This window comes from Coregonus clupeaformis, chromosome 37 (genome assembly GCF_020615455.1).
Source record: "Coregonus clupeaformis isolate EN_2021a chromosome 37, ASM2061545v1, whole genome shotgun sequence".
Taxonomy (NCBI): domain Eukaryota; kingdom Metazoa; phylum Chordata; class Actinopteri; order Salmoniformes; family Salmonidae; genus Coregonus; species Coregonus clupeaformis.
Window position 1 is genome coordinate 13,025,353 of NC_059228.1, and position 26,468 is coordinate 13,051,820.

Consider the following 26,468-nt stretch of genomic DNA (forward strand, 5'->3'; position numbering starts at 1 on the left):
GCAAGATTTCTATTTTTCCCCAAACGGCAGCCAAGCATCGATTATCACCAGAATAAGACTCTCGATTTTATTGGAAAGGAGCATCAAGCTCATCACCTTGCACTTTCACCACCCCGTGAAGTTCATCATAACTTATTTCATCTGTAGTTTAATAAACTGCATGCTTTCCCAACAAGTCGTAGTGGAAGGACAACACAACATGCCATCGAGTGACTCCAACTTTACTTCGATATGATGGTTATTATATCAATATTTGCGCATAAAAGCGTTTCCACAGACATTTCTCGCACTGTTCATTTTACAGACACAAAAAGATCTCACCTTGTCTAGCGTATTTTGTTTTATGGACATTTGGAAAATTTACCGAAAATGTTTCTTCCAAAATCAAGCTTCGCTTGCCGGAAACAGCAGAGAATACCCTCCGGGATCAAGAGCCTTGTTGTCTAATATTTGTTTTGTGCATGAAGCAAACTGTGAGTAGCATTTTTGAGTTACTTGTATAACTTTGAGCTGGGATGTCTGTCCTGAAAATAGTTTAGGTCAGAGACTGTATAGAATGTTCACAATGCAGTAGTTAGTTAGCATTTAGTTAGCATTCTCTATGGGATTTTACATGTACTTGTTAGCATTGTTAACCTTCGGATTACAAAGGCTCAGTGGGGTTTGAAAACAGCGCCCCTTGTGTTCAGTGTCGGTATTACCGAATATCCCAGTATGGCACAAGGTCGGTATTAAGGTATGACAATCTGGATAGCGCCCAAGCCTAGAGCACTCCTAAACTCCACCATTCTCTGGCTGAAACAGCCCTCTTTGTACATTCTAATGGTGATGGGTTAGATTTACAGTCCTTATTTATCTGCTTCTCTACGCTCCAGAGAGGCTGCTGGAGTCTGAGGTGGATGTATGGAGAGAGAGTAGGATTGCATGTTTTCTTCCGCCAGCTCAGCCACTCTGTCTCCAGGCTGAGGGGATGGGGTGATGGGAAGGAGAGGGGGGTTGACTGAGGGAGGCGCAGCAGAAAGAGGAAGGCGTTGGGATGTGAAACTTGATCCATGCGCTACCCCCTCCCTCCCCGCCTTCATCTACACCACCTTTCCACTGCCACCTCGCCAGAGAGCCTTCGAGACTCCCAGAGCAATCTGATCCCTCACTCTGCCTCTGAGATTGGAAACGCTCTTTGAGAGAGAGACAGGGGAGAGTGTGTTACAGGACAACAGAAGCAGGGCAGGGGGAAAGACGCTCTTAAACATAAACGGAGGTTAGAAAAACAAGCATTGTAGATTTCAAGTGATTGAGAAAATATATGAGCAGGATAATGTTTTGCTTCTCTCTTTCCCTGCACTCAGAGCAAGCTAGAGCAGGCAAGTTCTGGTTTATGTTACAGACTTCAGTACTGAAACAACCATTTCTAGGAAATAAATAGTCGTATCACTACACACACACCACATACTAAGCATGGACTTCATGGAAACAATGTAGGTTATTTAATGAAAGTACATTCATAAGCATATTTTGATTTCCCACATGTAGGCTATGCCCATTTCAAAGTTCAACTGCAATGGCAGCTGTGGAGCAGGAGCATGGGAGACGAACACAAATGACCCATTATATGAGTGATAATCATTCTATAAAAAGAAGACACTTCAATCTAGTTATATGCTCCTGACAAAGAGTAGACCTCTGATCTGTATATCATGTGCATATAAATCATATCTGAATTATGTACCATTTACTGAATCCCATCCTCATTTCTGTCTAAACTCCATTACGTTCACTCAAGATGCCAGGCAGTAACAGAGCTCTGGCTAATGAATCACCCTCAGCTCCAGAGCGGGGCTAGACTCCTGCTATAATCCCTGTCAGCCCACAGATCAAGATACTGTGTACACAATTATTGCTAGAGACACTAGGCTTAGGTCTATATGAACTATGAAGACATTCAGCTATGTCTAAATATTGCCATTTCTTGTCAAGTGCTTAATTATGATTTGAATACCTGGAACAATCCTCACCATGAGGTTATTAGCCATTCTTCCTCTACCTCTTCTTCATCATCCTCACCTAGTCTCACTCCCCCAATATTGGCCTGTGTTATTTCAGTAATGGAGAGCCCCGGGTAAGCCGTGGAATGCACAGCTGTCTGGCATATGTATAATGTTAGACTTTAGATGTAATTTGTTTTTCCTCCCCCTTTATAAATCTACTTCTCCTACCCCATGCCTCTCCTCCAGGCCCCTTAAAGTAGACAGTTTCACAGTCAAGGCATCCATCTGGTTTTTGACCTCCCTACGTTCCGGACCCCTTTCACTCCAGAGTTGCCTTCAGCATGGGATGGTGGAGAGCACAATGCAGAGCCATTCCATTCCAGGCTCAAATTAAAACCAGCTTTTCACTTTGCACAGAGGAGAAAAGCATGGCCAAAAAATGTTCCATTTGGATTCGACTGACATCCCATGAGAGAGGAGACAGACCTCTCGCTACTGAGGTAGTGTGTGAATGAGTGTTTGGAGTGTGTGTGTGTATTGCCAGATTTGAAGGTGTCTCACTGCCTCCAATACTTTCACACCATCACTAACCAGGTTCACGTCCAGACAAATGAACTAGCAAGGTACCAAAAACCTGAATTAATACTTTCCATCAACAGTGAGGACTTTATCACGTTGATGATAGAACAATTTATGATGAGCAATGATGATAGTCCACAGGGAATTCAACCATTGACCTGATAGCCTACCCAAAACCACTTTATTCAAACTGTGTGTGCTTATAGGTAGCAAATTGAGAGCTGATGTGAAGTCTCATTATTAAAAAGGTGCTACACATAGGATAATTTGATTTTCAAATTTCAAAGTCAGAACAGCTTTCCCATTTTGACAACAGATGCCCTTCCAGCAGAATAAATCAATAGTCGAATATCACAGCCAATCAACACTGGCGGGTAAGTAATAGTGTGAAACTATCATTCCACTATTAGCAACAGACATTTTCTGAAATGCAAAAAAATATATATGTGTAACACCTTTAAAGAAGCATCACTAATGCCCACTTGGGTGATTATTTGTTATCAGTACTTGAGGTGGTAACGTTATGCCTTTCCCAGTCCTCTGGATGGTCAACACTTGTTACAAAACACACTCACAATGACAGAGCAACGAATAGTCCTACTTTGAGCCAATTGACCGTTTTTATCGGTGAACTACTAACGTTATTGTTAGCAATGTATAATCAATACATTTAGTAACGTTAGCCTACCAGCTAGGCTTCAAAGTAAGTTAGTAAATTCAAAAGATATTGTCTAACGTTACTTGTCAACAATGTTGAATATTAACTAAACTTAGTCAACCTCAGCGGAAATGGTAAAAACTTCAGTAATATCATAATTTGATTTGAAACAAATGGTTCCAACCTCATGACATTTACTCAGTCAAATTTGTAACGTTAACACATTGTTGCAATGTCTCCGGAAGCGCTAAGTACAATGATTGTTGCTGGCTAGCACCGCTCTGTGCTAACTAGCCAGACAACTTTCATTGTGTAGCGAGTGAATTAATTTATAAAACACTTTAAACTGAAAAAAACTAATAAAGAAATAATAATCCGGATAACTATATACTAACCAATTCTGTAAATATCAAAGTTCAGTGTCAGGTTTGCTAGTTGAAGAAACGCTACTAAAAAAACGAGTTAGTTAGCCAAACAAATGTAAATAGCTAGCTAAGTGGCCAAGCTAACGTTAGCTAGCTAGAGCCAACAATCTAGTTTTCACATACATAAACTCTGGCAAACAAGTGGCTCCATTCAAACCACTGCCAAAATAGTCTGCTAACAAAAATAAAACTACAGCAACTTTTATAATACAACTTTTCATACGCTAAAACAAACTTTTTCCAAGACAGACAAAGTCCGAGCAGAATTCATAGGTTTAATTTATGATGTAGCCTAGATTTAATTCCACCTCACCTTTTTCTCCAGCAGATTTGGCCAATCCTTTTGGTTCCGGGCGAGCACTCCCTTATATCTCTATATTTCGTATTGAAGTTGCAAAATGTGGTGTATTTTCCAAAAATGCGGTTTTACGTCGGCCCTGCTCTCCTTCTCTGATTCAGGCTCTAAATATGTCATTTGATCAAGCGCACATACCCAGTCCTACGCGATGCGAGATAATTCTAGACCAAAACCTTCCAATCACTGCAGCGAGTGCGCAACCATTTGAGGGGGAGCGAGTCGCGGTGCTAGTATTTCTATGGATAATTAAAGTATGTCCCAATTACTTCTAACGCCCCCTGGCGTAAATGGACAGATCTACTGTTTTCGTATTTCTTTGACATCAAATTAGACACATGCATGCAGTCGTCTACTCACAAATAGAACAGTCTGGAGAGTAAGAGACCTTTGTCGGAGGGGGGTGGCGTGGAAGAGGGAGGAGGCGTGGAAGAGGGAGGAGGCGAGGGGCTGGCGAGGTATTAGAAACCGGAGAAGTAAAGAGAGTGAAAAAGGAGAACAAGGTGGAAAGGGTGAGTGAGGAGATGAGGGATTCAAGAACATGGATAAAGGAGATTGAGAAGTAAAGGGTGGAAAGGATAACGCTGAGGAGGATAGGAGATTATGAATAAGGGAGATAAGGAGGTGGAACAATAAATCAAGGTGAAAGACATTCAAAATGTGAAATAAAATGTTTATTGACAAATTTCAAAGATTCAACCTGTCCTAGAGATACCAGCAGCCTTTCATCATTGACTCTGGTAACACAGGCATACTTGTGGTTGTAAAACAAAAAATAATTGTGATTGGTAGTCTTTACTGAAAAATATACAGTACATTAAGGTCATGGTATTCAATACACAGCATGCATAAATTAAGGCAATCCCTCTAACACTGTCCAATCAGGAAGTTCTCAATAGAGTGGAAATCAAGCCCATTTCCTTCCCAAGATTGATACACACACACATATTCATCTCACACAATTATATACTATGTGACAGACTACTGTTAAAATCTTCAAGGTATATCCTTTCTCCATGTAATTCTGTTCTGATAGCAGTTAGATGCAGTTCACTAAAAGCAACACACAAAACATTTTCCTATTTTGATGCATAGTGTTATGGCAGGCCAGGCATGGTGATACATTTGAAATATGGGGGTTTACACTCCAAATACATCAATGTTCCACATAAAAATACCTTGTTTATAAAGACAATAGGGTTCTAAGTACAAATGTAGCAAGAGATGAAACAAGGTAATGTGTTATTGATAATATACAATAGAAAAATGACAACAATCCTATTCCTCCAACAGTCCAGTCCCAAAAAATAAAGGCATACAACTACTCAAAGATCAAGGCCATATTTCAGTTAGTGTAAAAAAAAAAAAAGTTTAAATAAGTAAATAAATGATCAGATTTAAGAGAGTGGTTGTTATCTCATGCCAAGTATGTCTATTTTAAGAAAAATACTACTCTAGAAAAATACTTTCCCCTATCAAAACACAGAACATGGAAGAAGAAGCGATCCCTTTTACACATTGGATATAAATCTTGCAGCCTTACAAGTGTTTAATATACAGCAATGCAAACAGAAATAACGTGTGAACCAAAATCAGAAAGACCACTCAGCAAACTAAAACTGACATTAAAAGGGATCGTCTTAATACAGTGTCATAGCAAAGCAATGTGTGTCATGTAGACTGTTTAGGGAGAACTAGCCAGGAGGGAGGGAAGAATTGAGTAAAGAGAATGAGGCTACTTATGCCTCTCTATACAGAGGGCAGAGATGCACCAGAGAAACCTCTTACCTAAATGGAATGAATGACTGACAGCAGAGAGAAGTTATGTCACATTTGGAAATGGACTTTGAAATTATATCAAACTGTAATAAATGTGATACATTATTGTTTTATAGTGTTATAGCCAATGTTGACTACAGATGTGAGCATTGGAACCACATATATTGACAGTTTGGGCTGCTGTCCTTCAGATACCAGGTAACACAAAACACACTATTGTATTGCCTAAAAATGGCCTCAATGGGACGCACAGCAATTTTATCATCATGTTGACTCAATAGTTTGTTTTATTTTTTATAAAGGGGTACCATCTAAATAACCCTAAATAGTGACTAGTGTGTGAGGCATGCCAAGTAGCCAACATGGTTTCAACACTCTGTTGCACTGTGGTTGGAAACTATAGAACTAGTTTCAATATGCTGATCTTTCAGAAAAATTAGTTGCTAAAACAACTATCTAGCAACAATTCAAGTCTGCCTTCATTTCCCTCCAATGGTACCATGTAAGGTTTATTCTGAACTGGCACTGACTATGCTTTTCTTACCAGTTGACTACATACATACGCATATCAAAAGTACTCAGTGTAGTGTTCTCAGAGTTATGTCAAATCACAATAAACTAGTGGCACAAATACTTACAGTAACTAATACTGATGTTGCCTCAGTAGACATGCACTGACAATCATGTACAAACTCATGCATGCATGCACACATACACAGAAAATATACAAAGATGTATAAAATAAACTCTGAAAGTAAAACGTCTGTACACGAGCACACCGTCTCAACTGACTTTTAAGGTGTGTGCTAGTGAGAGTGAAAATGAATGTGAATGGCTGTTTTTGGCCTTTACAGATATTTCCTATAAATTCTTGTTTAAATGTAGCACTTCATACAGATGTAAGGCACATCAACATGCATAGACATTTGCTGTGTAAAATGTATGTGTAAGACCCCAGGCTAGAGTTTGCCTCCCTTACATGCTGTAAAAAGATCCAGGGTGCTTCCTTGATTTCCGGTCAGGAGCAAACCACGTTTATGAGACACATTCCACAAATCCTAACTTCCCTACCCCATAAATATATCTAACGTTTTCTCATCTTCTACCTGTATCCCTAAAATCGGTATGGTATTACTGTATCTTTGTATTATTATTTGACTGGATTTCAAATGAATCCAGGATGAAAGAGTTTGAGTGATGTACACAATATAATGCAGCTGTCAACAAAAGGCAATGTATAACATTTTTGCTTTATCAGCAATATAAACATCCATGAATGTTATACTTTCATTTTATTCTATGTAAATAAATAATATAACTGTCAAAGTTGCAATAAATATAACTTACTAAACTATAATAACTATGTTAAATCAAACAGTATTAGCAGGCCTACATGTGTCATGATATACTGTATCAGTACACAGTGAGGCATCATCATGTTAAATCTAGTATATACGATACTAAAACGGTATCACTGCAAGCTATTTGTGTTTCGCTATTTGGGGTTTTACATTCAAAACAAAGCACACAGTGTTTCTGTGAAATAAGGCATCTTATTTACTGAAGAACCCTGCTAATCCACTCAGTCTGCATGTGTCTGTAGGCTGCTTATGCTGTAGCTCCAGCCTCCCTGTATTGAGGCCCTTTAGGAACTGAGTGGAGTAGCAAAGGGTTTACATCAGAATTCTCTGATATAAAATATAAATTATAATTCATTTGTGAGTGAAATAATAAATACAAACCTAACTAATATGAAACTACTTAAAAAACAAATTATTTTTGTATTTTGTCACGACTGACTGTTCTATTTACTGAACGGTCAATCTTGTCGCTACCATCTTCAGCTTGTGTTTCTCATCATTTACATTGGCATCAATGCCCCCTCTACAGGGTTCATTGCCAGGGCATAGCTACGTTAGCACATGCCCACCACCCCATAAGGCTGCAGATGGAGCATTTACACGTTGATAGCATGAGCGTGCTTCTTGCACAGGGGCTTGTCCTTCTTGGAGTAGAAGGGCTGGCCCTCCAGGTTCACATGGCACACCTGTGGGAGACAAACATAATTGTGAATCTCACAAACCAGCCATTTTTGGTACATTCCCAGAGATCTGAGGTATAACAGACTTATACATCAGGAACATGGGTTATTGTACAGCTGTGTAGTCATTCTTACTGCACAGACAAAGCAGGTATCGTGCCAGGTATGACCCAGTGCTTCAATGAACTTGTCTCCAGCTTCTACTGGGAAGTCACAGCCGTGGCATTTGGTGCTGAAGAGTGAAATGTAATCTGGAAGAGGGAGGAAAGACTGAACAATAGCAAATGGTGCAAATGGTAGCAAAGTTACATGCATAAAAAAAGGAGTCTTATGTATATAATTCAAATGTAGTTCAGTTGCAGAAGCTGTTTTCACAGAATACATTATGGCAAAAATATCAGCAGAAGCTGGTTTGGGCTTTAAGGGAAACATTTAACACTTGTGGCTTTTCATTATGTGCCATTCCATTGATGTAAAGTACCTTTCTCGCAGTAGGGCTCCCCATCCTCCATGTGGAAGAGGCTGTTTCCAAAGGCCTTGCCACAGGCAGCACACACAAAGCAGGTGGTGTGCCATGTCTGCCGCAGAGCATGCATCACCTCCTGCACAGGGACAAAAGGTTATTGTCTATGTGCATTTGTGGGTATATTCTGCATTGGCTAAACAAAGCGCTTTTGTGTGTGTCGTACATGTCTGTATGTTTGTGTCTGTCATCTCACCCCCATGATCTTGGTGTTGCAGCGTGCACAGGTGGGGGCAAAGAACTCGCCGTAGCAGTTCTCACAGTACACTGCGTTCTGCTCCTCCACAAAGCTGCAGTCTGCCAGCGATGTGTGGCAGTAGTGACAGTTGAACTCCTCTGGGTGCCAGGAGCGACCCAAGGCCACCAGAAAGGGTCCCCTGTAACGACAGACAGCGCATGAGGACAAAGGTGTTGACAATGACCATTTCTGAAGCCAAACACTGTGTTTCTGTTTGAGTGGGTGTGTTTCCACTGACGGTGTATCGTTGTTGTTACCGGATCATGTTGTTGCAGGCTCCACAGAGGGGTGCTCTGCTGCTGTTGGCAGCGAAGCGCTCCGCCCTTTGGGCCACGCCCCGGGCAATGGGAGGGAAGGGGGCAGGGGCGGTGTTGTAGGGGGCGGGGCTGGGATTATAGGCAGGGCTTGGGGCAGAGGGACGGGCGTGGGCGGAGCCAGGGTTTGGGATGTAGGCCGGTGCTGGTGGGGCACTCTGAGGTAGAGCAGGCACTTTCATGCTGGTGCTGGTGGTCTTGCTGGGGTCAAACTTGTTGGCAAAAGAGTCGTCCGTGATCCAGGGTGGCCTGCTGGAGGGGGGTTCAGGGGCGGCCGGGGCTGCGGCTGGAACAGGGGCAGGCGCAGGGGCTGGAGCTATTACCCAAAGAGACACCTGGTTAAGTTAACACTATCTATACTTACCATATTGTTAACACAAATGGTCACACATCGCCACCTGCTGTAACTACCTGGCACAATGCAGGCGGTGCTGACCACCTTGGGTGGGGGAGGGCCCACAGGGATCTGGATGGAGCTTTGCTGCATGAGAGGAGGCTGCTGCATAGGAGGAGGCTGCTGCATGGGGGGCCCCTGGTACATGGGAGGTCCCTGCTGCATTGGAGGCCCTTGGTACATGGGAGGTCCCTGCTGCATTGGAGGCCCCTGGTACATGGGAGGTCCCTGCTGCATTGGAGGCCCTTGGTACATGGGAGGTCCCTGCTGCATAGGAGGCCCCTGGTACATGGGAGGTCCCTGCTGCATAGGAGGCCCCTGGTACATGGATTGCCCCTGGTACATGGGAGGGGCTTTTTGCATGGGGGGAGCCTGGCCATATAGGCTACAGAAGGATAAACAAGAAGCTGAGTGACATCATCACCACCTAGATGCAAACATATCTCTACTAGCCTTATTACTTCAGAAGCTTTCTGAACTGTCATAGTTTATATAATATATCAAATCTAAACTGGGAAACTATACTACAAGTACCAGTTACTCATAAGGATACTGTTAAAGGGATACTTCAGGATTTTGGCAATGAGGCCCTTTATCTACTTCCCCAGAGTCAGAGGAACTCATGGCTACCATCTGCGTGCAGTTTGAAGGAAGTTGCTAACTAGCGCTAGCACAATTGCTAACTAGCGTTAGCTCGAAGTCATTGCGCTAACGCTAGTTAGCATTGGCTCGCAAAACTACCTCTAACGTCCTTCATACTGGATGCAGAGACATAAAAATGGTATCCACGAGTTCATCCGACTCTGCCAAAATCCTGACGTAGCCCTTTAACACTAATATGCCTCACAATCAAACCTAGTCTGCTGAACAGCCACCTATCTCCTTCCTGACTCCAGGAGTGTCCACATATGTTTTGAGTCTTACCTGGATCTCCTCCACTTCACCAGACACGTTTAACGTAAAGGTTAGTGGGTTTAATATAGCAGAGACCCACAGAGAGCGAGCAAAAGAAAGACAGCCTGGTATCAGAGAGACAGTGTTAGAACAGAGAGCCTAGGTTATGGCAATGAGACAGCCTACAGGGAGGAGGTGAGGGCTCTCAGAATGTGGTGTCAGGAAAATAACCTCTCACTCAACATCAACAAAACAAAGGAGATGATCGTGGACTTCAGGAAACAGCAGAGGGAGTACCCCCCTATCCACATCGACTGGACAGCAGTGGAGAAGGTGGAACGTTTTAAGTTCCTCAGCGTACATATCACTGACAAACTGAAATGGTCCACCCACACAGACAGTGTGGTGAAGAAGGTGCAACAGCGTCTCTTCAACCTCAGGAGGCTGAAGAAATTTGGCCTGTCAAAGCTGGGACCGAGAGACTGAAAAACAGCTTCTATCTCAAGGTCATCACTATTAAACAGCCATCACTAGCACAGAGGCTGCTGCCTACATACAGACTTGAAAATCACTGGCCACTTTAATAAATGGAACACTAGTCACTTTAATAATGCCACTTTAATAATGTTTACATATCTTGCGTTACCCATCTCATATGTATATACTGTATTCAATACTATCTATTGCATCTTAGCCTATGCCACTCTGATAATGACATTGCTCATCCATATATTGATATATTCTTATTCCATTCCTTAGATTTGTGTGTATTAGATATTTGTTGTGGAACTGTAAGATATTACTTGCTAAATATTGCTGCAGTCGGAACTAGAAGCACAAGCATTTCGCTACACTCGCAATAACATCTACTAACCATGTGTATTTGACCAGTAAATTAGATTTGAAGGCAGTGAGAGAGATTCAGAGTCGCCAACTGATTTCATTTGAGAGGAGAGAGAAGCAGGTTGATACATTTGTAAGAAAAGGGGAGGTTAAAACGCAGGTTAAATCAACACTGTCAAATCACGATTATCATCCTTAGAGCTAAAAACAGAGGGAGGGGAATAAGTGTGTGTTATTTTGAAGGTGAAGTTATATTGACAATAAGGTAAGGAAGCACACTATCCAGATGTTCTATGAGCAGTGCCATCTGGATAAGCTTCCCCACAGAAGTACCTAGAGACTGAGGCAGACTGCTGCAGACTGTAGCTATAACGCAACAGAAAAGGGTCAGGGGTCAAAAACAGGGGTCAAACACAGTTCTTTGGATTAAGGTCATGGACACCTATACCTGTAAGATGCCGTGCTGCCCAAGAAGTTTATTACTGATAATGGCATCCAGTTTTTTAATATTGCATTTGCAGATTTTTCCATCTAACTTTTCTCCACTGTTTACTCTAAGATGGGGTGTAAATCAAGAATCATCTGATTTCTCACATATTGTAACATTATCAGACCACACCAGTTTCATACTAACTGCTAGTCAGTCAGCCTATTTTGACCACATAGTCAGCGCTGTCTCTTTTGAAGAGAGGGCAGCACCCAATCAGCAGTCCATTTGAGGTATAGGTGAACGACTGTATTCATCCCTTGGCGTTTTTCCTATTTGGTTGCATTTCAACCTGTAATTTAAATTGATATTTATTTGGATTTCATGTAATGGACACACACAAAATAGTCCAAATTGGTGAAGTGGAATGAAAAAAATTACTTGTTTCAGAAAATTCTAAAAAATAAATAACGGAAAAGTGGTGCGTGCATATGTATTCACCCCCTTTGCTATGAAGCCCCTAAATAAGATCTTTCAACAACAACAAAAATATTTTGCATCTTCCAAGTGGTAGGCATGTTGTGTAAATCAAATGATACAAACCCCAAAAAATTCCATTTGAATTCCAGGTTGTAAAGTAACAAAATAGGAAAAATGCCAAGAGGGGTGAATACTTTCACAAGCCACTGTAGGCTGCATTGACATCTGAACATCAGTTAACACATCCAATCCACATTAAAGAAAAAAACAACGACATCATTATTAGGAAACTTTAAGACAAGCCAGAGGACCACTTCTCAAAAACACACTAACATGCAGGCCAGATAAATTCACTCCAAACCACCCTCCACTGCACACCATAAGTTGATTTATCGTTCACAGTTTTAAGCAACTTTGGTCACCACACTGGCTCCAGGAGATCCCTATAAAGTACCACTATTACAGTGGGGAAAAAAAGTATTTAGTCAGCCACCAATTGTGCAAGTTCTCCCACTTAAAAAGATGAGAGAGGCCTGTAATTTTCATCATAGGTACACGTCAACTATGACAGACAAAATGAGAAAAAAAAATCCAGAAAATCACATTGTAGGATTTTTAATGAATTTATTTGCAAATTATGGTGGAAAATAAGTATTTGGTCAATAACAAAAGTTTCTCAATACTTTGTTATATACCCTTTGTTGGCAATGACACAGGTCAAACGTTTTCTGTAAGTCTTCACAAGGTTTTCACACACTGTTGCTGGTATTTTGGCCCATTCCTCCATGCAGATCTCCTCTAGAGCAGTGATGTTTTGGGGCTGTCGCTGGGCAACACAGACTTTCAACTCCCTCCAAAGATTTTCTATGGGGTTGAGATCTGGAGACTGGCTAGGCCACTCCAGGACCTTGAAATGCTTCTTACGAAGCCACTCCTTCGTTGCCCGGGCGGTGTGTTTGGGATCATTGTCATGCTGAAAGACCCAGCCACGTTTCATCTTCAATGCCCTTGCTGATGGAAGGAGGTTTTCACTCAAAATCTCACGATACATGGCCCCATTCATTCTTTCCTTTACACGGATCAGTCGTCCTGGTCCCTTTGCAGAAAAACAGCCCCAAAGCATGATGTTTCCACCACCATGCTTCACAGTAGGTATGGTGTTCTTTGGATGCAACTCAGCATTCTTTATCCTCCAAACACGACGAGTTGAGTTTTTACCAAAAAGTTATATTTTGGTTTCATCTGACCATATGACATTCTCCCAATCCTCTTCTGGATCATCCAAAGGCACTCTAGCAAACTTCAGACGGGCCTGGACATGTACTGGCTTAAGCAGGGGGACTGCAGGATTTGAGTCCCTGGCGGCGTAGTGTGTTACTGATGGTAGGCTTTGTTACTTTGGTCCCAGCTCTCTGTAGGTCATTCACTAGGTCCCCCCATGTGGTTCTGGGATTTTTGCTCACCGTTCTTGTCATCATTTTGACCCCACGGGGTGAGCTCTTGCGTGGAGCCCCAGATCGAGGGAGATTATCAGTGGTCTTGTATGTCTTCCATTTCCTAATAATTGCTCCCACAGTTGATTTCTTCAAACCAAGCTGCTTACCTATTGCAGATTCAGTCTTCCCAGCCTGGTGCAGGTCTACAATTTTGTTTCTGGTGTCCTTTGACAGCTCTTTGGTCTTGGCCATAGTGGAGTTTGGAGTGTGACTGTTTGAGGTTGTGGACAGGTGTCTTTTATACGGATAACAAGTTCAAACAGGTGCCATTAATACAGGTAACGAGTGGAGGACAGAGGAGCCTCTTAAAGAAGAAGTTACAGGTCTGTGAGAGCCAGAAATCTTGCTTGTTTGTAGGTGACCAAATACTTATTTTCCACCATAATTTGCAAATAAATTCATTAAAAATCCTACAATGTGATTTTCTGGAATTTCTTTTCTCAATTTGTCTGTCATAGTTGACGTGTACCTATGATGAAAATTACAGGCCTCTCTCATCTTTTTAAGTGGGAGAACTTGCACAATTGGTGGCTGACTAAATACTTTTTTTCCCCACTGTATATTAAAACTAAAGAGTGGATGTGTTTCCTCATTTAAGCCCGCTGTTTATACAAAACAAAAATAACCCTCTACAATGGTTGGCTGAACCACGCAAACTGAGGGAGTAATAAGAGCCATAACCACTTGTCATGCTCTTACACTTACAAATCGGAAGTGTGGCGTTGCGAGTACCATGCTCTACCAACTGAGCTACAGGAGGCCAGTTCAACTAACTGTCAACAAACTATTTAACAAATTATCCACTAACAATATTCTATTCTATTTATCCAATGTCCAATGTCAATACGTATGGCCGTTCGTGGTCCCCTAGATGGGACACAAAACGTTTTTTTAAATGTGATTTTTTATCCTACTGACAAACTACCATTCATCTGCTGTGATGGCCCAAACATAGTTATCTGTGAGGGTCCAAAAAAGTAGTATAAACACGCCTCTGAATGGTCCAAAAACCTAATCCAGAAGTCCAAGAAAGTAATCTGGGATACCCCCATTGAAGGTTCAAGGGAGTGATCTGGGATATTTCACCAAGATGCAATATCTGGCCCATGTAATTATGTCCAAAATAAGTTAATACGCTAACGCTAGCAAGCTGTTGCATATAGACAGATTAGCAGTTGATAGTTTGAGCATCTATAGATAATCTATTGGGAACTATGCAAATAAAGTGTGACCAAAAATAAATCTTCACTTTCATTCTTTTAACACTTTTTTACACCCTGTATACTCTTACATCCACTATTTCAGCCTAAGAAAATAAAGCTCAAATCAATCCATCTTCCGCACAAACCTCTTTTCTGCCACCCGTAAAATAGCAACTATGTACTAGCTTCTGCCCCTCCTATCTCAACCAAATCCACACAGCCCGCCAGACACATTGGTCTATTCGATACTGGTAGGGCGCTATCTATCCCGACTGACATAAAAGGTAGAAACTGGGACAGGGGGAGTGATTGAGTAACAACTGTACCTAGACTGTGTAGTCAGAGCAGACAATATATGGGAGGCTGCGTTCGTCAGGTGGCAGGGTCCCCCAGAGGGGACTGCAGGGGAAGGCGCAGGAGAGGGGGGTCGTGCTTTGGGGGAACTAGGAAAGGGAATTATGGGAATTCTTTGTGTGACATAATGACTGTTCACTTTGCGAATTCTCTCTAGATTTGACAGAACTGTCTACTTCCTATGGGGGGTGTATGGCAGTCATGACCAACCACAGAAGCAACAGCTTGCACAGGCCCAGGGCATATCTGTTGTGTTAAGGCTGGTCAAATAAAAAACAGGATTAAGATGGATGGATCGTTATGATGATGAGGGCGTTACGGGTTAAAGGATGGTGGGTTTGGCAGACTCGCTCTGTATGACTACAGTACTCCACTGCCTCGAGGCTCTCTGTTCTCACACCGCTCACAGACATGGCAGGTCTTCCCAGTGTCTCTCTCTTCACAGTACAGATGATCACAACATCAGACTGTTTGACTTACCTTGGACACTGAATATGGACACTCTCCCATGTGAATGTACTAAACCCAAAGCCCTAGCCACTTACACACATACTGCTCATGAAACCTTTCACCGAAACATTTACATAGTACAATCAAGGTTTTACCAGTTTAACTGGAACATGAAAACAAAAACACATTTCAATCAATGTTCAATCAATCACGAAACAGTTGACAAAGGGAAAAACATCAGAACAAAACAGTCCCTCTCAATGAAGGTACACACACAAATATAGCTACACACCAAATAAAAGGACGAGCACCCAGTTGGCGGAGGACAATAAAACCACAACAGGCAAAAACGTTCAACCCACACAGCATTACCTCTCAGGGGTGGGTTCAGGGGCTACGGGGGCGGGCTCTGGAGACTGGTAAGCAGCAGGCGAAGTCGCCTGATTGGGCGAAGCAGCACTAGCAGGGAGAGCAACATGTGTGGGGCTGGAGGCGACTGGAGCATGCTCAACAGGGCTACTGCATAAGAGGTTAGATTGCATTGAGAGAAAACCATCAGCAGTCTGAGGCCGAAAACCATATATACAAACAGCCCATGTAGGTCTGTGTGTATATGAATTAGAGTTAATGTCAGCACAAATAGACCTGTAAGGTTATATGGCCTCAATCACATGCAAAACCAAAAGCCTTGATGTTGCTCAGCCCAATGCACGGAAGTCCATCAAGGAACAAATGGAGAAAGAATAGAAAAATAAATGAGTCTTATCTTTCAATATCAGGATTTAGATCCAGAGGTGAGGAAAAAACCCTCTGCAGAAAAACACCCCTCACTATCTGTTCATAATAAGATAAAAACTGACATTTGAACTATTGATTTTGGGTGACTCACTGGAGAAAGCACAGAGACTGGCAGGGGTGAGTGGGGTGATATCTGGTTGTATTTCACTCTTAATGGAAAGCTGCCTAGCTGCTACTGCAGGAATCGATTGAGCATAACGGGGAATGATTAAATAACTGCGTCAAGACAAGAGAGCTTCATCAATCTTGTCCAGGACCAGAGGGTACCACCTCACTGGGATGAAGCAGGCTATATGCTTGATATACACAGTCCTTACGTAATTAGCACAGTACATTACACATTGATTTGTAACTGTATAGTGTATCATACTAATCTAATATAATCAGAGACAATCTAAGGTGTTGGGAGAGTTTCAGCCATAAACTCTGCTGGGGAAAAGGATTAAACAGAGTATACACCAACAACAGCAAAAAGGAAAGATAAATGAACACTTAGTGAGCATGGCATAATCAATGAGTGCACGCTACAGAACATTTGTGAATTTACTTTTAAACATGAGTGAAAACGAACAGTGGAGGCTCCCCAGATCTTGACATTTAAACACAGCTGACTTGGACATGAGGCCAAGACATCGAGTGAATGACTGCGGGAGAAGGTGGGGTGGAGGACTCGGGACAACGGAATGAATGCAATGCCCAGGGGGGAACAGAGAGGGTGGCAGGCATCTAGCAGCAACAGGCCTGGTGGTGGTAGACCGATGGCTGACCCCTACTCACTTCCAGCACCCTGACCTCCTCTCCTGGACATAAATCTGACCAGGAAACAGTGGTCTTAGGCAGTCATTTAAACCCTTCATCACTTTCTGTGGTGAACTTGTGAGGTTAGCAAGTGCTGCTAGGTTGTGGTGGTAGTGGGGTCTATGGTGTGTCTCACGGCTCGATGTGAGGAGTGGAGTGTTGGTGTGTCGGCAGGGGAGGTGAAAGGATCAGCACAGATAGACAGGTGATAGATGCTCTCAGTTTGAGTGACAGTTAACAGAGGAAGTGCCTTTGAGGCTGGGTACAAGGACAGGGCAGGCCACAGACACACAGATACTAAAGCCAATACCTTAAATGACTTCTGAATCCAACCAATGAAACCTATTACTAGGATAAAGTATTTATAAACAAAGTTATATAGCATCAACTGCTTCCATCTATAGATTCTATAGCAGGGCTCTCTGTAGGTTTTCGCTCCAACCATAATCTAGCACACCTGATTTTAATAATTAGCTGGTTGATAAGCTGAATCAGGTTAGTTACAACTGGGGTTGGATTGAAAACCTACAGGAGGGGAGCTCTCTAGGAACAGGGTTGGAGAGCCCTGATCTAGAGAGACCTCTACAAAGTAACTTTTAGCTGATGGGAGTGTAGGAAACACCTCTCAATTGTGTTTCAACTGTTATCGCCATCCTTGGGTATAAGTTACATGAACTAATCTGGCATAGATACAGACATCTAACTTCAATACTACTGGATCTCTATTTGAACTCAGACAGCCATGTACAAAGACACACACATAGACACAGACAGACTTGACTCACAACAAGGGGTTTACATAAACGGGCATCCTGTGCAGGTAATTAGGTACACACAGAGGACCCTGGCCTTCAAAACACATTAACCCTCTTCATGCAGGATTAATAGATTGCATTGGCTGAATTGCTGTGATCTATTTCCAGATGTACCGAGGGAATGACTGTTTCAAGTTAGGGGTAGATGAAGGATAGTGTGCTTTGAAGGCTGAAGTCAAAATCTGGTACCTCAGATTAAAAACATAAGGGGAAAGGGGGAAAGAAGATCGAAGTAGAAAGAAGTCACACCTGACAGAGATGTTAAAGATAGAAGATCTCATACATGCACCACTCTTTCATCTGCCAATGATCTATAAACAGTTTGGAATTTTAAATACTTGATCTGTAAACTAAATGATGGCATTTAATTTCTCACTTTCTCTCACTGTGGAAGGGAAAAACTTGAGGATACTAATTTGAGGATAGTTTTAAAGAGTAACAAATCTATAGCGCCCCCCACTGGTAACATTTGCTTGGCACAACTGGCAACATAGGGAAATTGTGATCTCTCCCACTAAAGCAGCTGGGTTAGTAAGGCAGCTCCATGGGCAGGCAACCTGACACCTCGCCTACCATTTCACTCTGCTCCTCATTCTCTGGGACTGAAAGACCACTCCGCAGTAGGTAGGCAAACACTGGTGTGTGTTTGCATAATACTGGTGAGGTGGGCAGGCAAGGGCAAGGGAGTCTTTAGCAAGACCAGTGCATGCTCTTACGAGCAATGGGTCTAGTACTAGGTGGTTTAGAGACAACAAACAGGTAGGTATTTTACCATGTTCAGCTGCCTACTGTACTTCAAAGCAGCAGTGAGCTCTAACCATGGAGTTTAGGATTTGTGAGAGGGGCTTGAGGTTGAGGGAGGGGGATGGGTTACTGGAGAGCTGTCGTAGATGAGGAAGACACTGACAGGTGATACAGGCAAGACTAAGACAAGGAAACACAATGATTCAGACACACAACATGAAGACAGACACAAACACAGCTGTCCCCAGGCACCCCTCACCTTCTGTGCCCTTTACCTGATTCTCAAATGGGACATACAGTAGGTCTACATTAACTCTACCTTCTTGATTGTCAAAACGGTCATTAGTCCCATGAATTAAACCTACAACATAACTTCTTATCGCCTACTGTCACAAACATCTCTATAATATTGAGACAACCACTAGGGCCCTTGAGGCTTTTGAAAACAATATAATTTTCAAAAAGAATCAATAAGAAAATGGGAAGTCACATGAACCCTAGGTCCCTAAAATGAGCCCTAGGACACTCAAATGAGCCCTAGGTCCCTAGAAGTCACAAACTGCAAAAACACAAATCCTGCCGACCACATGAAAACTGAGCACACACACCAAATTACTTTCCACTAATTTGGAAGTGAGGGTGGGACGAGATAGCTATGAGTGATGTGCCGAAATTTGATGTGAAGCAATGACGCCCGTCCTGATGTTTTGGAATGTCTGATGTGTCAGTTCTAGAATCTGTGATGAAAAAAGAGAGGGAGTGAGGGATAGGAGTAGCACTCTCAATGGAACTGAAGTGGAGAATGAGATCTTGTATGTGGGGCGGAGACTGAGGCCTGAGTATGATAGAGGAGGAAGAGGAGGAGCGATGAAGGGCGAGAGGGGGTCAGCCACCCAGAGGCACTCCAGTGCAAACACACTGTCCACCCAGCATGCATTGCATGCAGGTGGCAATATCTCTCAGGGGAGGTGAGGAAGAAGGGGTAGGGGGGATGATGCCAAGGAGCATGTCCAGGCAGGGAAGAGGCAGTTAGCAGAGATTTCCAACAGTTACAAACGGGCATTAATAATCCACTCATCAGCCCACAGCAGAGCTAAGTAACACCAGTTCCCCTATGTGACAACCAGACAAGCAGAGTTACCTTTCAAAGAGCTTTCAACGCCTTCAAACATGGCCTCGCCGACTCTCACTACTCACATATTTGACTTCCTGTTCACCTCTCTTATGAGGGAGGATGGGACGACACCCAACAGAGTGTTGTCTGATGGCTGTGCTTGAATCCTGATATGATAGTGCCTTCCTTCAGCCACATCTGACCTCCTTATAGTATCAGCTAGAGACTCTTGGACAGACCCTTGATATAATACTGCTTCTATGTAATAACAGACAATCAACAATTGATAACAATTGATGGCATGATTATATTAGAGCTAATGATGGCTGAGTTTAGTACAATCATAATACAGAAATAGCCCTGTGTAACAGACTAAATGGCATGTGTGGAGAATAACAAAGATCCTTCTGCGAGTCATATGATAATTAGCTTGGTTTATTTTTACAGTGTTTCTAAAGAACTTTTCGGGATACAATCTCTAAGTGATTGTTCAATGTTATTTGTAATACATATCTTATAACACTCTTGACATGAGGCAATATACAGTAGGTTGGTATTATGTATGGAAAAGTTATTCCAAAGCCACTTTCGTTATATCAAATCTCTCAGTTTTTTTCTAGGTCAAATTGTTTATATAACATCTCGAATGCCAAAGTACTTGAAACACAAATGAGAGGACAGAGGAGCACAAGGCCTTGGCCTTTATAAGGAGCTTCTGTGAAAAGCAATCCTTGACCAGCTTCAATTTACAAAAGTACTGCTTGAATAGTGAAGTGCCCTGCCATTGGTAACTGAAAAGAAAACAGCTATGCAAACCTTTTCAATTACCAATTATGAAATTGAAAGATACTGTCAAAGAAAATGGATGAACTTCTCTCATTGAAGTCGAAAGCAAACTCATGGTCAATATGAAATCCAATCATTTTCCTTCTGATTGAAGTCATACTTAATCATGTGGCCATCTGGCCATGAGCCAGACTGGGGCCTATCCTTTAATCTTTTTAAATATCAGTGCAATGCACAATGCAGGCAGCGCTACTAATTATCCCTGCCATAGTTCACTTTATTAATGCCATTCACCCTTTCTGAGAAATTCTCTAATTCCTCACTTTCTCATAGGCTGTAAGGGTTTGCTGCTCTCCACACATTCCAATGAGTCAGAGCCCAGGGATAAGGAAACAAACAAGCTATGTTTCATCTGTGAGTGATTCATATTGAGATTCATTATGACGTTTGTTGATATCGGGGAATTGTTTATCCTTAATTGGACCCTTGAGATCTCGGTTAAGTACTATTTAATGGTTCCTTGGTAGCGGCTGTGAACGTTTAAACAAACAACTGAAGTTTGTGATGACTCATATGAATAATTGTTTATTGTCTCTAAGAGGGTGTTAGGTTGCTATGCCTAACTTCCATTTAAAGCCTGTAAACTGCTACATCAAAACAATCTCTTATCTTTTCAGAGTAACAATCTGATATGAAAGCAACTAAAGGAAAATGTTTTATTCAGTGGTATCGTTTTTATTCATACTTATCACAATGTCAAACTCAAATAGTGATAATTTACGGTTGAAATACAATACAACTTTCTTACACAGCTGCAATTACTTTTGAAAACTAGGATCAACTTAAATAGCCAAAATAAAGGAAGAAGATGACATTGGGCTAAAATTTTCATTACAATATGTGATCAACAAGTATTGAACAACCCTCTTTCCACTAACTCACATTCCAGTATTTTTAGCCTGACCTTCTCCTCACTCACAGTCCAACTGTTTTACCTGCTCTGCACTTCTCTGGTTGCTACAGTTCCGTTTGGTCTGACACGTATTTTAAACCAGGGCTTATTCTGGCACGTTAAGGATTTGAGCAGACAGGCCATTGTGCCAATTTTTCAATTTGGCAAAACGTGGGCCTTTAAATTCAGTGTCAAACTTTTCCCTGTGGCATGAGGAAAGAGAGAAAGGAAAATGGGGGGGAGAGAAAGGAAGAAAAGGGGGGATGAGAGATGGGTTAGGGACTGTGGCCTCCACTCCCCTGCCTGAGTCCTGTGTGAGTCAGAGTGCACTTGGGGCTCCCAAATCCTCCACAAACACAATTCAACACAACCCCTATGATGTCCTGCACCATACTGTATCAGGGCCCTAATGAATAAGCCCAGGCTTGAGAAATCCCTCATGAGGAAACAAAATGGGATATTTCTGCTCTGTGTGTGTGGCATGAACACGTTCTGTGTCGTTTCAGCTGGAGGAGTCTAACAGACTGCTGCGAACTGGGAAAAACACCTGTGAGCTCATCATGGGGGCTATCCGTAATCCATGTGAGGGGCACTGCAGCATCGATACACCTCATACTATTCTCACTATTGGCTCGGCAAGACATGACTCACACTCTAACCTTCAAGTTCACCACAGAGAGTGGTGTGGAGCAGGGCCCTGAGGTAGGGCTGAGTGACTCAGTGACCCTTGACCCCTAGCTAACAGCAGGAACTCTGCTCTGGGCTCATCTGGTTTGGTCTGGGGCAATGACCAAATACAGCCTGGTTGCTAGGCCACCGGTCGCTGCTGCTAGCTGCCTACCTTGATTTCCTCAGATGTTCCACGTCTGGGTCTTGCACTAAAGGAGAGAGCGAGAGAGTGAGAGTGAGAGAGACAGAGACAGAGACAGAGACAGAGACAAAGACAGAGAGAGAAGACAGGAGAACCATCAGTAACTGAGTGTTTGGCAGGGTAAGAGGGGTAGACTAAACTAAACTAAATGAAACAAGAATAGAATAGAAATAGAAAAGCACTACTTACTGAACTCCGTTCCCGTGATGTGGGCGAGGAGTCGGAAGGACTTGGACTGCACCTGGGAGGAGCTGCGGGCCCAGTCATTCAACTCCATGTCCCTGTCTGCAGTCTTGATCACAGCCTGATACACTGGGGAGGCACTGTCTACCTGAGCGTCTTTTACTGGGAGTGAACTGGAACCACAGAGAGAGAGCTGGCTCGTCACACTGGCACTAATTTATGCCCACCATAGCCTGACAGCCATCAGGACGAATAGGAAATGGTGGGTGTTATTCGGATTCTGATCACAGTGTTAAAAAACTGCAGTCTGGTGGTGATTTTTTATTATTGGGGTATGTCTGAGTGTATACATATACAGTACTATAACTAACCTTTGTAGCCTACTTAGATGACTAAGGAGCATTTAGGAGAATTGGGAGAGGATCTACTTCAAAGGCTCCCTCTTTACTTTCAATTTGAGATGTAAAAAACAGGCTTGATCTTGCATAAGAGAGGAGCTAAAAACGGGACATTAAAAGCAGCATCCGCCAGCTTCTGCTCACACAAACCAGTGATAAAATGCTAAAAAGCTGTCAAATAGTTTCCTATTTGCAGAAGCTTGCATGTAAAGCATTATGGCTACATAGCTACTAGCTAGCTTGGACCCTGCGGCATCTTTTCTCAACAGCATATTTCAGAAATATAAATTGCATACAATAAAAATACACATACTGTACCTCTAGCAGGAGGAGGAAAGAGCTCAGAACATTCAGTTTAGTGTCATTATTAAACCAGTATAGTTCCTGGTATATGGCATAACTAGTGCTGGTCAGTTGCACATTCCCTGAGCACTAATTGGGAGGTTCAGAGTATTCTGGCCACCTAACTGAGGCCAGCACTTAATGTGTTCCTCCTCCATTCATTTCCTTTTTATATCCATATAAATCATGCAGGTTTTTTGTAATACAAGAGATAACTGACTGGTGATAACATTGCAGCTGACAATAAAACCTATTTTACAGAGAGCCTTGATACATAAAGAATCCCTGTGTAGCCAGCAGGGGAGTGGACACCGTCTAAGAAACTGTTTGCTACATGATGGTGAATGGAGGAATGAGTGTAGCAGAGGACTGACGGAGATGGTGAAACTGCCAAGGAACAAAATGATGATTCTGTGGTTGACCTGTTGAGCAATATCGGTTTGCACCACACTGTGCTTTTCTAAAAACTCAAATAATGTTTGGCATGAAAACGTCTAATCCATGGCTGTTTTCCATGCATTCCAATCCAATACAATTTCAGCACAATTTTCCAACTGAATGAAAAATTGTTTGTTAGTAATCAGTCAACCCTAAATATCAAAACAACACCATACTTATAGTGATGTCCTCTACAAACAACTGCTCTGCAATCGGCTACCGTCAAACTATGATGTCATCATTGCATTAAGGGTGCAGAGGCAACATCCGGCAGTTCTAGACGTCATTCCATCAACCCACAAACTACACCAAATGGTGGCATGTTTCGAAAATTGCCATGGGTAACAAAATCTCCATTCAGAGTGAGGATGTAGTGGGTTAGCAGTGAGGGGAACGAACATAAGGAGGGAGGAAGGAGGGATATGGAGAGACCGCACACAGGCTGTGCTTCATAGGTTGCCACAGAGTGGTCTACTTACGCCAAGGGGGAGCCGGCTGGGACTTCCTCTCTGTTCGGCAGGGATGGGGTGGGGCAGGGCGGGGCAAGGTGGGGCCGTGGATGGATGGATGGATGGATGGATGGATGGAGAGGGGTGGGGGAGAAGCAGCATGGCATGGTGGGTGGGATGGACAGTGCAGTGATTGGGTTTGTTGAGGAAGAACCGAGGAAGTGAGAGAGGGAGGATTAGATATGGGCCCCATAGGGGATGTCATAGAGGGAGACCCTTAGCATTCCTTCAACTCACACAGGGAAATTTCACTTTTCTCCACATATGAACAAAACAATTTGTCTGGTTATCAATTTCTAAAGAAAGTTCTCTGTTTACATGAAGCATGTGTACAAATCATTGATTTGTTACATTGTTACAAATCAAGAGTTTACAGTCCCTTTTATTAAATTATACATTTTGCCATGGTAACTCCTAGCTGAATATGGATGTGTGTACTGTGATCTTCAGGTATTTAGAAGGCAATTATGTGTGTGGGTGAGTGTATGTAAAAGGGTGGCAGGTAGCCTAGCGGTTAAGAGGGTTGGGCCAGTAACCAAAAGGTCGCTGGTTTGAATCCCAGAGCAGACTTGATGAAAAATCTGCCGATGTGCCCTTGAGCAAGGCACTTAATCCTAGTTGCTCTGTATAAGAGCGTCTGCTAAATGACTAAAATGCCAAAAGATCAGGGAAGGCTTGGTGACTAAAGGTGATTGGGTGGCTTTATGCTTGAAGGTGAGCAGCATGAAGACATTCATAGAATGGATGGAATCTAACAAATACACTCGAATATTGCCACAGGTGACCTGCATTTGTAACAAGGAATATAGATCGGTTAGCTGACAACGTCACGAAAACAATGTGCGCACTTTCATGGGGCAGAAGTCAGCATATTGTTGTGATTCTGGGTGGCCAGATAGATACCAACAATGACAAGAAACTGCCATGTGGGGAATCGTAAGTGGCTCATTTAATCTTGTTCTTGATACCATGTCTTGTTATGAGGCATTTTGACGGATTTCATGTAAATGCTAATATGGTTAAAATTCGCTAGCTAGCTAGCCAACAACTGTAATGATGTATTTGAGAGACAAGTGCTCATTGTGCAAATGTATATATTTTTTCAATAAACATTAATATAGCTTACATGTTGTCAACAATCTAAGCCAACCCAGTCTGTTTGCCCCATAGTTGCGCACAATTTAGTTGCTAAACAATCAGCATCTATGCCTTTGTAAACACACAAAAATAATCTACATCTGTGCCTTAGAGCACCAAACCAAATCTCACTGCTACCTCCTTGAAGCAATCGGAGTTGTATGCATGTTTCTTCTTGACACATACAGAATACACTTAGTATATACAGTACTGTACACATATTTTAAAGGATGGTAACAATCCTAGATCATCAGACCCTGATAAGACATCCTGATGAAGTAAGTCTGCGGCTTTAGCTTCTCCAGCACAGCGCGGCTACACTACACTGTAGTGCTAGACTAGTTCAGCACAGCCAGCCAAGGAGAGGAAAGGAGCGGTACTACTAAAGTCATGCAGGTTTGGGGAAAAGGTAGAAAGAGAAGGGGAGAGAAGGAAAGTGAGGGAAGGAGTGCAGAGGAAGGAGGGTCTTACCCGGCCTCGTGGCCCTTGGACTGTCCGGCGATGGCGTCCATGATGGCGTCCTGGGAGTACATGCTAATGGGGGTGTTGTACTGGGCATGGATGATGGTGGCCTTGCCCCCAGGACCCTTCACCTCGATGGGCTTGTGGGTGGACAGGGCCGTGTCCTTCAGTGCATTGGGGTTGAAGTTGGCCACATATTCGTTGCTGTCGTGGAGCGGTGGAGGGTTGGAGGAAGTTGGCAGGATAGTGATGGTGAGGGTGAAGAGGAGAAGAAGGAAAGAGAGAGGGAGAAAGAGGGAAAAGTGACGGAAAGTGAGGAAGGAGGGTGGCAGTGGAAGGAGAAATGGTGTGAGATGGTATGTGCAACAGTGTAATAGCCTGCTAGCAGATCAGTTTGTGCTTTAGCCAACTCCTCTGTCGTATATCATGCCATGCGGAACATCAACATGTATGTCACAACAATGGGTGGCACAACAAAGGAGTTGGCTAATGCACAAAAGGGGACAATTCAGACTGGGGAAATGTATGCCTTTTCTATGCCCGCCTTTTCTACGCACTTCTCAGTATTTGGTATACAGACTTAACTTATTCAGCTACATAACGTGCTCTGCAGGTGTGGCTACCTTGCACGCTCTGAATTAATTTCATTCAACCTCTGAAACCCCCCCCCCCCTTAAATGCGGT

At 42.7% G+C, this 26,468-nt stretch overlaps 2 protein-coding genes across 3 annotated transcripts in view; both read right to left on the bottom strand.

The window, feature by feature from the left end:
- Positions 1-4,370, bottom strand: part of LOC121553724 (bone morphogenetic protein receptor type-1A) — a 73,144-nt gene extending 68,774 nt beyond the window's left edge. For both annotated transcript variants that reach the window (XM_041867058.2, XM_041867057.2), the window contains exon 1: positions 3,961-4,370. The gene's annotated coding sequence lies outside the window, so the exon portion shown is untranslated. The remainder of the gene's footprint in view (positions 1-3,960) is intronic.
- Positions 4,371-4,654: 284 nt separating this feature from the next.
- The window catches only part of LOC121553276 (LIM domain-binding protein 3), a 72,885-nt gene continuing 51,071 nt past the window's right edge, over positions 4,655-26,468 (bottom strand). Inside the window, exons 5-16 of the mRNA XM_045211465.1 lie at positions 25,794-25,988; positions 22,505-22,671; positions 22,286-22,322; positions 21,552-21,647; positions 18,225-18,233; positions 15,810-16,082; positions 9,309-9,676; positions 8,841-9,213; positions 8,542-8,722; positions 8,304-8,424; positions 7,958-8,073; positions 4,655-7,828 (exon numbers count right to left, since the gene is read on the bottom strand). Of these exons, the coding sequence (XP_045067400.1) occupies positions 7,739-7,828; positions 7,958-8,073; positions 8,304-8,424; positions 8,542-8,722; positions 8,841-9,213; positions 9,309-9,676; positions 15,810-16,082; positions 18,225-18,233; positions 21,552-21,647; positions 22,286-22,322; positions 22,505-22,671; positions 25,794-25,988 (2,026 nt within the window). The 3' untranslated portion in view covers positions 4,655-7,738. The remainder of the gene's footprint in view (positions 7,829-7,957; positions 8,074-8,303; positions 8,425-8,541; positions 8,723-8,840; positions 9,214-9,308; positions 9,677-15,809; positions 16,083-18,224; positions 18,234-21,551; positions 21,648-22,285; positions 22,323-22,504; positions 22,672-25,793; positions 25,989-26,468) is intronic.